The 12,481-nt window shown below is 45.1% G+C and overlaps 1 protein-coding gene across 4 annotated transcripts in view; it reads right to left on the bottom strand.

Moving 5' to 3' along the window:
* LOC6615983 (microtubule-associated protein futsch) overlaps positions 1-12,481 on the bottom strand; it is a 57,017-nt gene that overhangs the window by 32,515 nt on the left and 12,021 nt on the right. For all 4 annotated transcript variants that reach the window (XM_032725896.1, XM_032725894.1, XM_032725893.1 and 1 more), the window contains exon 2: positions 10,417-11,745. In XM_032725896.1, the coding sequence (XP_032581787.1) occupies positions 10,417-10,882 (466 nt within the window). In that variant the 5' untranslated portion in view covers positions 10,883-11,745. The remainder of the gene's footprint in view (positions 1-10,416; positions 11,746-12,481) is intronic.

Raw genomic sequence — 12,481 nt, 5'->3', positions numbered from 1 at the left:
TCCACAGCCAGCCTCCGCCTCATCCTCTATATCTTCCTCCGCCTCATCCTCCGGTTTAGACTGGTCCACGGACACGGGCAGCAGCTGCCATAAAATTACGAAATATGTGTGCATAAAATGGCGAAGGAATCAACTTTGAATCTTTTTACGGAGGCAACTGGCAGTAATGTATCTGCCAGATACATGCTATTACGCAAAACGATTTTACGGCCTCCGATTGAATTCCAATACTTCATACTCAACGTCTCCAGCTGCAAACTCAACTTCAGCTAAGATTGCCGGCCGCAGGTGGAAATTAGTGCCAGTTGACAATTAATTATGCTCCACATAATCCATGGCACAAGCGGCTGCGTTGGATCCATGGTCTATAATTGAGGAGTCATGACCGAAACTGTCTACCCGTCTACCAAATGTAGTAAATCGAAAGATTTAGTTAGTTGGCCCTAAGAATCAGGCACTCTTGTAGAATCAGAGCTACCTGCTCCCATTGCCCAGGGCTTGTAAGTCAGGACCGCGGCCCAACTCAAACAAATGAGTTCAAATCAATCAGAACTCAAATAGAAACCGGCGGATTGCACTGCCAAATGTAATTAGCAGAGCTCCAACTCGGCACTGGCGGAGTGGAGTGAATCACGAGGTGCTTCCGCCTGACCGACTTCTATTGGACTTTCGTAGTTCTGTTGGAGTTGCGGAGCAAACATTTGCATACAACGCTCCGCAGAATGAAGCAGTTGGCGGGGAACCAGACGGCGCAGGAGCCTCCACTGCAATATTCAGAATGGCGGCACATTAATTTATGCCAAGCTCAGCAGGAGCAGGAAAATGGAGGGGATGGATCGGGGACCAGATTGCCAATTAATTTTCATGATTTTCACGTTGTCGACGTTGCGAGTGAGAGTGAGTGGGTCCGAAGATGTGCACAAGTCGGCAGTTTTGTGGCTGAGCAAGACTCAAAGTTCGAGTTGGAGCCACCTTCCCATTTAGCCGTTTTCAGTTTCTTTGGCGCTCGTAAACCCATTTTGCCGCCGTGAGGACGAGGGCACGTTAATCAAAATGAAAGGCTTTAGTTACGTGAGTGGGCACACACGACTCCACTCTCCTCCTTCAGCGCCCAGGTGCTGGTCCTGCGTCTTGTTCGTGTGCCAATTGCATTAGCCGAATTGTATTTCACTTTAAATGTAATGAGATAGGAATTTTTATAGCTGACCATGGCTGGGAGGGACTGGCTATCACATCCGGGCTACGCTGGTCAGGTCATATCTATGGAAAACTCCTAGTTGGTAGCTCTGTCCGCTAGTTTTATAGTTCCTTTTTTTTACCGCAGAGGGTATCTCCATGTCGAACCATGACACATCAAGCCCTGCTTACCACACACACGAGGCCAAAGTTACTCAAGTTTGCAAACACACAACGTACATATGTATATATAAACGCGTCATTAAACTGTTCCATTTTCTAATCGCGCAGCGAGTTTCGGTTGTCGAAGTCTAGAATTGAACTGACTTGCGTCGCACACTTCTTCTTTTGTGCCTACCATCGAACCACGCTCGGCGACAGCGTTGTGGCGCTGTCGCCGCGCTAAAACGGTACCTTCCAAAACTACCAAATGCCATCAGCCAATCGCAACTCAATTAGAGGCTGATGCAATTGCCAAATAATGATGAAATAACATTCCTGCGAAATGCCTCACACTCATACAACGAACTGCCCGCGTCGGCCAGATTCGTGGGAAATGCCTCACACTCATACACAGCACGAACTGCCCGCGCCGACACGGCCATCCTGACCATTACACGACCTCGTGCAATACTTCCAAAATATACTTTGCGATATACATAAAACATTTTTATTAACAAATTATAAAAATTTCAGTTTAACAAGGATAAGTTTTCTTACAAAACCGCTACTAAACATTGACAAACGTAATCTTCAAATTCATTCATTATTATTATTATTATTATTATTATTTTTTTTTTTTTTTTTTTTTTTTTTTTTTATTATCCTTAAACCTAAAAAAAAATTTTAAACATCATATCTTATGCTCTACACGCCATGATCAAAACAACTGTTTTGCATTTGTGCTTGCATTTCATTTCTAGCCCTTCAGGCTACAGGACCCCTGTCCTGTCTGTTTCAACAGTTTAACTTTTAATATTTTAACTACTGTCTGTTTCAACAGTTTCACTTTCAACATTTTGACTACTGTCTGTTTCAACAGTTTCACTTTCAACATTTTGACTACTGTCTGTTTCAACAGTTTCATTTTCAACATTTTGACTACTGTCTGTTTCAACAGTTTCATTTTCAACATTTTCATATTCAACTGGTACATAACCATCTGGCATTTTCCGCACATCGTCATGGGCATATTTATATTTCCTATTGTTTGTCAATGACCTCAGCACATACCTATTCCCGTCTAATAATTCCGTTATTTCAAAAGGGCCTCTAAACTTTGGGTCAAGCTTTGTTTGATGCCTCTCCTCATTTTTTAATAATACGAAATCGCCAACTTTGCATTCCACAACTCTAGCTTTGTTTTTATCAAATTGTGTCTTGCTATATGTTGCTGAAGCCGAAATATTTTGACTTGCTTGAGCTCGTACTGCTGGCAAATCAATCTCATCAACCGTGTCGCAGAGTGGAAGTAACCCCAATGGTCGAGCAACTTTACCAATAAATAATTCTAAAGGACTTGCCTTTGTCACTCGGCTCACCGTACAGTTTAAGGCCAACTGAATTTCTCCCAATGCATCTTGCCAAGACCTGCTGCTAGTTTCGACTGCGGTTAATAAATTTTTCAAAGTAAACATAGTGCGTTCAACCTGCCCATTTGCTCTGCTTGCACCTGTTGCAATCAAATGCAAATTTATCTTTTGTTGTGCACAAAACTCACTGAATCTTGTGCTAGCAAAACACCTACCCTGATCTGCTATTATACGATTTGGTACTCCAAATAAAGATATTGCCGCCGTCACAGCATTTATGCAATTTTCAGCATCTATTTTAAGGGTGTGAGTTAACAAAACAAATTTAGTAAAGGCATCTACTTGAACGATGATATACTCTTTTTGATCAGACTTCCCACTCAACTTCCCACTTATGTCTATGTGAATAGTATGCCAAGGTGTGCTTACTTTTGGTATAGGATGAAGACTAGCTTGAATTTTGCCAGAAGAGGACTTTGACATTTTGCAGGTGATACAATTTTCAACAAATTTTCGAATATATTTGGACATATTATCGAACCAATAATAGTCATAGGCCTTGTCTAGCGTCTTTTCCCATCCTAAATGCATAATCGATTCATGAATTTGGTTTATCACGGACCATCTAAACACTCGAGGAACAATTGCTAAGGATCGAGTTCTACCATTACGCTGAATTTTTCTATAAAGTATTCCTGCTCTCAACTCATAAGTTTTTGCAACGTCTATGGAAAGAGAATTGTCTTTTAATTTCTTTACGATGCTAACTATTTCTGAATCTTGACGTTGTTCAGCCAAAAGCCAGTTGCTGGAAATTTCTGCCAAGCAAACTCGTTTTTCAGAAGCTTTACAATTTGTGGCCAGCAACTTAGTTGAAGGTAAATTTCTTGAAAAGAAATCAGCGTGAGCCATTCGTTTACCTTCTCTATACTGTAATTCAAACGTAAACGATTGTAAGTAAGCCCACCATCTTTGCGCCCTAGGAGACAGATCATGTTTAGTCCTTGATGCCTTAAGGGAATTACAGTCAGTGAAAACAACAAAATTTCTACCCAGTAAATAATGGCGAAAATGTTTTATGGACAAAACAACAGCAAGAGTCTCCAATTCGTAAGAATGGTACCGAGACTCTGCAGGTGAAGCAGCTTTACTGAAATATTCAATGACATGCGACTTGTTGTTGATTTTATGTAACAAGATGGCACCGTATCCACGAGAACTTGCATCAGTATGCAACTCGATTGGATACTGCGGGTCGAAAATTACCAAGACTGGCTTCTGTGTAAGTATAGAGACAACCTTCTTTCTTATTTGCTCATGTTCTGGTTCCCAAACAAACTCGTTCTTCCCTGAGGTCAACAGATATAAGGGCTTCATAAAACAAGAAAATCCTTGAATAAATTGCCTAAAATAAGACGCCAGCCCTATAAATTGTCTTAAAGCTGGGATCGACTGAGGAGGTGGTAATGCAGTTAACGCAGCAATTTTAAGCGGATTTGGACGAATTTCACCTGCACTCACTTCATATCCCAAATATTGTACTGTTGACTTAAGAAAAGAACATTTTTTTTATATTAAAGGAAAATCCGGCACACGTAAGACAGTCAAGAGTAATCTTTAATCTCTCTAAAGCCTCAGTTTTCGTTGAAGCAGCCACCATTACGTCGTCCATATAAACGACCACAAATGTATTAGCAAGATCTCCCAGGGCTTGTATAACGGTACGCTGAAAAACTGAAGGCGCATTTTTAAGCCCAAACGGCATTGCTAAGAATTCATATTGTCCGTCTGGAGTGACGAACGCTGTACACTCTACTGAGTCTTCATGCATGGGTATTTGATAATATCCACTTGCCATATCTAAGCATGTGAAATATTTTGCTCCATGAAGCCTGGCTATCTGGTCTGATATAAGGGGCAAAGGGTATCTATCTGCAACGGTATTACCATTTAATTCCCGGTAATCTACACACAAGCGATGGGAGCCGTCTTTTTTGTTTACCAGCATTATGGGACTTGCGAAGGGTGAGCAACTCGGCTTTATTACTTTGCATTCCAATAGCTCCCTAATCTTATTTCGAACCAATTCCCTTTCACTTGGACTGAGCCTGTATGGTCTCCTTTGGACAATTTTTCTTGGGTCATTTAGTTTAATTTTCATTTTACCCGAACTAACTCTAGACAAAGGAATCCCATTGATAAAATATTTTGAATAATTTTCCAACAAACTTTTTAATTCATCACAGTCTTCACCAACAAGACCTGTGTCTAAGTCATAAAATTTATCTTCGTTAACACAATTATTAACAGTTTTTGTTTTAACAATTTCAAATTTCCCTGGTGAAATTATGACATTAAATCCAGGCGACAATATTTCTCGACCAATAATTATGTCATTTTTCATATAATTATTGTCTAAAACATGAAACAAAATCTCAATCTGATAATTATTAATATTTACGTTGGTAAGTATTTGCAATGTGCTGCAAACGCTGCCATTGCCAATACCTTCCAACCTCACAACATTATTTAATCTTTTACCAGCTAGCTTAGCACTTATCTGTTGTTTGATTAATGAACACTCCGCGCCAGAGTCAAACGTTGTAGCAAATGTCATTCCTTGATGAACCATCTCTCCTTTAGGCTCAACAACTTCGCACAGTTGCACTCTCTTTACAGTATGTGTATCCTTGCTGTTGTCCGTTTTTTGTTTACTGCATTGTGTAGAAATATGGCCACGCTCTCCACACTTGAAGCAGGTTACATCAGATTTTTGACGGTGACCAAATGCGCTGCTGCCATTACGGTCCATAGCACGAGACGAAAAATTTTGCAGCTGTCTAACTCTGCATTCGTTGATCTTGTGGCCTAACTTTCCACAGAAGTGACACTTAATTGTTGAAAGTTTTTGCCTCTTGATGTCAAGCAAAGACATTTCTTCCCGCGACGTCATCTTCCTTTTGTTGAATGTGAATGCTTTTAACTCGGTTTGCAAATCACTTCTGGTGCGCACATTTGAGGTGAAGGTCATGCGCTGCAATCTGCTATCAACTTGAGCCAGCCTAGCAAGCGTTACGGAAGCTGCGATCTCCTCTACATCCATTTCACGCCATTTCACCATAAGCGACGTCATCATACGACCAGCATAATTCGAAAGGCATTCACCGTCGCTCGGACTGTTAGTTAGCATTGTCAGAAACATAGCCGCTGGTGTTTCAACATTAGTGAACTGTTGAATGAATAGTTGCTTGAACTCGGGCCAATTCATTTCTGGATAACAAGTCCGCGCAAGCCATTGTGAGGCACTACCTTCCATCGCTGCACTTAACACCGTCACAAGGGCACTACCTTTTATATCATTTTCTGCCAAAATAATGTTCGCAGTAGAGCACCATGCCGACGCATCGGCGCCAACAAGGTCTGCATTGAATTTTGGCAGCACAACCGCGATTTTGTTTGTTTTTTCGGAAATCGTTGCTTGAAATGTTTTAACGAGTTCTGTTAAGTTTTTATTTTGCAACTCTATTAGAGCTTTCCACGGCTCAGCTTCGTTGTTAGGTGCCGAGCCCGATCCCACTTCTGATATAAACGCGTCATTAAACTGTTCCATTTTCTAATCGCGCAGCGAGTTTCGGTGGTCGAAGTCTAGAATTGAACTGACTTGCGTCGCACACTTCTTCTTTTGTGCCTACCATCGAACCACGCTCGGCGACAGCGTTGTGGCGCTGTCGCCGCGCTAAAACGGTACCTTCCAAAACTACCAAATGCCATCAGCCAATCGCAACTCAATTAGAGGCTGATGCAATTGCCAAATAATGATGAAATAACATTCCTGCGAAATGCCTCACACTCATACAACGAACTGCCCGCGTCGGCCAGATTCGTGGGAAATGCCTCACACTCATACACAGCACGAACTGCCCGCGCCGACATATATATATACGAGTAGTATAAACTGGGAATTGGATCGTGGGGCTTATGGGCACACCATTTTCTTTACGGCATTGCCAAGGCAGTTGAGAGAATTCATGAAATTGCCGCTCGGAAATGGCTTTTATTTTCTCCTTCTTGTTGGTCGAAACTTTGGGCCAAAAAGTGTTTGGGGATCAGATGCCGCAGTGATAGTTGCACGGCGGCACTTTATCCTGCCAACTTATCCTTGCCCCAACGCATGAGTTGTTGCTCATGAATTTCGCATTCGTGTGGACAATTCAATTTTGTGGTCAAGTGGGCCGGGCCATCAACAAGCAGTTAGCAGTTACCAGCTAATTAGCTCACTTCTCGGCCGAATCCTTTTCCAAACTCTTTTTCGGGCCAAAGGTCAGCGCAATCCGCATCGTCTAAAGATTCGCCAAGCGCCGCTTTCGAACACCTTTTCCGATTCGGTCGTTCGTCTCCAGTTTCATTAGAATAATGAGAAATTAAATTGCAAATTTAATGACACGCTCATCACGAAGCTCAAAGCGAAACAGAAACGACCTGGGCGCAAACTAATTAAAATGAAACGAACGTAACATGAGCTGGGCCAGAAACAGAAAACAGACCACAGGGCATGGCCCGGAGGCCAGAGGGCAGAGGTCAAGGGGGTAGGCTGGGTTTGGGCGTGGTCTGCGGCTGACCACGGGTGCGTCGCATGATCTGTGACCATACGAAAGTGTAACAGGCTATGTTGGTGTGCTGCCCTCCAATGCACTTCAAAGCAATTAATTTGCAATAAAAGCATTTTTAATGTCCCCGCCTGTCCGTCCCTGTGTTTGTGTGCGTCTGTCTATGTGCGGATTGATGACGCAAGTGTGGTTCGGCTTGGCCGGAGACGGTCCACTGTACACTGTGCACCACCAACATGGCCACCCAGCACTACGCCCCACTTCTTCCTAAGGGTTTTTCTATTCAAAATCGATTATTGCGTATACGCCGCATACGCCTGTGGTGAACATGAGGTGAAGCTCAAGGTATAAGCTGTTTCAACACTATATTCGCAACAATATCATATACGAATGAATCTCCGAGGCTTGCTAACTGCGTAAGTATGTAAGTTGCCTAGATGTAGGCTGAAGCATTCGAGTGAACTCTGTGCAGGATCCCAAAATGCAGCAAAGTTACATCCTTTCCTGCCGCACACTTCGGGATCGAGCGGTACTGGTTTAGTTGGCTGTCAGCAGAGTGCATGGCTTTCCCCTTTTGCATTGCGAGCAGTGAAGTGAGTGCAGCTGAAATTCCTGTCATTGCATTGTCAGCGAAACTTTGTACGTGTCCAGCTTTTCGGGGCTTTGGATGGCACCAACAGGGTCACGTAGCATGTTGCCTGGGAAGAGATTTCTGTCGCCGCCGACGGCATCCTGTGCGCCATCGTCCAGCTGTCGTATCCCGGGCCATTGTCACGCAGTCCGAGGACTCAGTCCCCCGGGAGCCATCCCCCTCCCCGGGGTCCGTCTAAAAATATCAACAAAATCGAAGCTTGTCACGCGTCTTCTTCGCCTCGGGCCTCCCTGGCCTGCTTGTCTCTGCCCTGTCTACCCGTTTATTTGATCGATTTTCGGGCCTACACACATTTTCGTGCCACGCCCATCACCACCCTCTGCTCTTTGGCCTTTTTCGACAACAGTTGTCATAATAATGTTATGTGATTCCCCACCCTTCCGCGAGTGGCCGACTTGAAAGTCACTCTTTTTTATTGATTAATTTTTAAGTTAATTAAAAGGGATTCGAAATCGGTAAGGTTCCAGGCAGACCGACTGCAGTTGGGCCACGTACTAGTTGTTACAATATAATCGATCAACATGGAGCGGCAAAGTGAAGTCGACAAAAATCTGGAGGAGAAGGCTCAAAATCCATTTTGTGGTTTTTGTCATTGGAGTAAAACAATCGATGGGACAGAAAAATAGGACAATGGGATAAACTATTCAATGTGGCTAGTTTTTGTGTTTTTTATTCTTCGACTTCCGCTGAACTACCGCCGCACTTTTGAAATCAATTAAAAAAGAGGGCCGCCACATTTGTTCCCCTTTTTCAACACCACTGACCGGCTATTTGCTCAGTGCACACTCGCGGAGCTGAGCAAATAGTATTTTTTTAGCCTTTTTTTGCCAGCTGTGGCTAAACCTACAGGTAATCCACATCCCCGACTCCGGCTGCTGACTAATTTTCGGTGTCGCACGGGCAAAGTTTCGCAATTTCCGTGTGGTAGGGCGAGTGGGAGCAGTTTCGTGTCCGGCAATTATGGCACATCCTCAACCGTACGAATTCTGGGGGATTCCGTGCTCCCGATGGGCTAGTTGGTGTTTACCCTTTTCCCTAGTCACGTTCCCATTCCCATTCAGCCATTCCGGCTTGTCGCCTGCATAAATCAAATATTTGTTAATAATCTGCAGTCTGCTGCGCACTGCATCTGCATCTGCACCTGTATATGTATCTGTATCCGGATTTGTATCTGTATCTGTATTTGTACGCGGCGCAGAGCTCACAACTCTGACCCAATTGCCCTTTTTTTACTGAAGCTGGCGTTGTTGTTTGCATGGTGCTGTTTGTAATGCAATCAACATGAAAATAATTAATACAATTAAAAGTAAACAATTCGCCTCTGTTTGTCCTGCCTCCCAGTTTCTGGGTGCGGGTATGCTTTCGATTTTAATTAAACCGGCAAAGTGGGTGCACTGCAGCCTCGCATCAGAAGCCTGCATACTTTCATGCGCAATTTGCTTAAATCGAATTACCAGCGACATTCCCGATTGAATTTGCGGACAGGACTTTGCACCCAGCACGACAACCAGCAACCAGGACACGAACGTGGAGCGCACTGACCTGGTCTGTCCGTGAGCACGGAAATGGAAACGCGATTAACAGGCAGCGCGTAATTGGAGTGCCTACCAGCTAGTGGCAAGGAGGCTTCGCACCGGGACAAGCCCCTTACAGTGAACCCACGAGTCAGCACTTCTCATTTCTCCTCCCCTTCCAGTGATTGGGTATTAGATACTTCTAACCAAACAAACCAAATCGTATCACAAATGAATGGCCTATCGTTTCTTTCGGGGCTATGGCAGATTACCTCTCCTATTTCCTCTCACTATCAGATCAGAATCTGTGCGTTGGAGCATGGCAGAGAAAAGTGAAAGATGAAGCTGGAACAGCTAGTGGAAGCTACTACCCAACATCCACCATCCGCAGCCCCGCTCCAGCCACTCCACCTGCTAATTAGAAGCAGCAGCAGACGAGACGACGGCGGCCAGCAAAGTGTGAAAATGCTGGAGAGGCTGGACGGAGTGGGTGGATCGCTCCTAATTGGAATGGAGTGGAGACGGGAGTCTGAAACGGGTTTGTGGTGTGTGGTGTGGGCCCAAACGGGACACGCGACGCGAATCGGCCAGGCTTGACCGCGACCGCGACCATGGGCATTCAATCATGGACTCCCAATCCTCATTTGCATTCCCTTACTTTCTACTCTCGCATCGCAATATGCATTTAATCCAATGATATTTTCTTGGCCTCGGTTTTTTGCCAATTCGAAAATTTCACTGGCAAACAAGCGGCACGAATTTTCTGCTTGAATATCGAGGATCAACAAACCTATGCAAATCGGACAGTAACATTGAATACTCTCCACTTGCAAGATTACAAAGGCCAACCATCGTGTTATGTTCCACACTCCCAGGTGTCGAAATCGTGGCCGTGTGAAACAACATAAGGTAAGGAATATAAGACTTGAACTCACCCTTGAGCAGATGCTGCAAGATATTGTCCTTGTGCTCCTCGGAGTGCGGCTCGCCCAGGACGATTAGGAGGTAGCAGCCGGTGAGCGGGCTGGGCGGACCCACAATTCCGCCGGCCAGGCTGGAGGGGGCTCCTCCGTCGGCGTCCGAGCAGGCCGTGTCCAGGGGCGCTCGCCCACCAATCTCGGATGGGGGCAGCGAGCTGGCCCCGGCATCGGTGGCGCCATCGTCGCCGCCATCGCCAGCATCCCCGGGCTCACCGTGCTCACCGTGCTCACCGTGCTCACCGTGCTCACCGTGCTCACCGTGCTCCGCCTGTCCTGGCTCCTGAGCAGCGTTTTGGGCAGGACCGTCTCCTGCGCCCTTGGCCAGTGCGTCCTGGTTGGTGGTGGCCATCACGGCGTCGCCTTCAGGAACTGGGCCAGCTGCTCCTCCGGTGGTTGTCGTTGCCTTTGGCTGATCTCCCATCACAGTTGGTGCAGTTGTGGCTGTTGTTCTTGCCTTTGGTTTGGGTCACACACAAAAAAAAACTGGTTCGCACACTCGAAAAAAAAGAGGGTGTACTCTGGGTGTTCTCTTGTTAACACTGGCGCTTCAGTTTTCCCGGCGCACGCAAGATTTCTCGGAAACGATGCGCTGCCAAATCGGAAAATTGCTGCAAGGGGCGGATTGCTCAGCCGCGGGGAGTGGGCGTGGTCAGTGGAAACGCTTCACTTCGCAACTGCTGTTGCTTTTGCTGCTTGTTGCTTGTGTATGTGTTTGTGTTTGTGTTTGTGTTTGTTTGTTGTACTTTGTGTTTGCTGGCCGTGACTTTGGCGCAGTTTTTCTTCGACTTTGCTTAATTGTCTTTCGGTTTTCGGTTTTGTTTAATAATAATTTGTCTTGGTTTTGATTTGGGTGTCTTTCTTTGGTTTTGGTTAATAACTTTTTACTTTGTTATTGTGCACACTTCGAAGCTGTGTTGTTAGGTATTTGGTATTTTGCGTTTGTTTAATGGAAATCTTTGCTTTTTTACGGGTTGGAGTAAAGTTGCGGCAATTGGCGTGTTCTCTTGAAGTATTATTAGTTAAATATATATAGTATACATATATTCATATAGTGAAGATTTGGACTAGCGTTTACTGGTAGCAATTTACTTTATATTTGGTTTTTCTCTCTTTGGTTTTCCTTTAATTTCTTTATCGATAATTTTGGTTTTGCGATTTAAACATGAAAATTCGATTTTTGTTTTGTTCTTAAATGTTCTTATGTTTTATCTCCCGATTCTTCAGTTTGTTATCTCTTAACTTTCTTCGCGTTTGCCGTTCGACCCTTTTCGTCAATCGTCGGATCTGAAAGAAAAAGCAGAATCAGCCGGTTAGCTTGGGAATACATGCGAACCCGCCACCCGCCACCCGCCACCCGCCACCCATCATCCCGTTCATTCACACCGCACCATGTATGAGCAGGGCTACTACTTTCCCCACTCGGAGCACCCGGTTGCTCCCCTTCCCCAAGTTGCCTCCTTGGCTTCGCCCGATCCACTTCCCGGTGGACCTGCCAGACAGCCGGCATCCGGGCGAGGAAAACAGCCGAGGAGCTGCTATAAAAAGACGGCCCACAGCACAGACAGGAGGCAGGAGGAAGAGGAACAGGAAGAGGAGGGCGGAGGGCGGAGCCCAGCCGGAGTTACAGCGCATAAAATCCATTGAACTTTGGCCGCCTTGCACACATCGTATAGACCGGCAGCAACGAACGCAAAGGTGGCTTACTATAGGTCGAGTACCACCATTGGTCACTCCTGCAAAGCATATGAGTGCTACCATCACGGCTCGAGGAACAGTGATGGACAAGTGTTTACCGAATAGGCTACGACCTTTCCTCTTCCGCAACAAAACTGTAGTTTTAATAACTTTTATGGTCCTTAACCATAACCATCAGCGTTGGACTGCAGTATTCATTTTTAGCCCCCCTCATGACGAACTGATCAACCCTTGCACCCCATGTGCCAGCAGTGAAGCAAAGATGTCGTCATCGCTCCATGGCAACGATGGCGATGGAAACGGCGACGTTGAAGGCGTCGTCATC

This window comes from Drosophila sechellia, chromosome X, assembly GCF_004382195.2.
Source record: "Drosophila sechellia strain sech25 chromosome X, ASM438219v1, whole genome shotgun sequence".
In the NCBI taxonomy this organism is placed as follows: Eukaryota; Metazoa; Arthropoda; class Insecta; order Diptera; family Drosophilidae; genus Drosophila; species Drosophila sechellia.
Note: the sequence above shows the minus strand (reverse complement) of the source record. Positions and strands in the feature narration are given on the sequence as shown.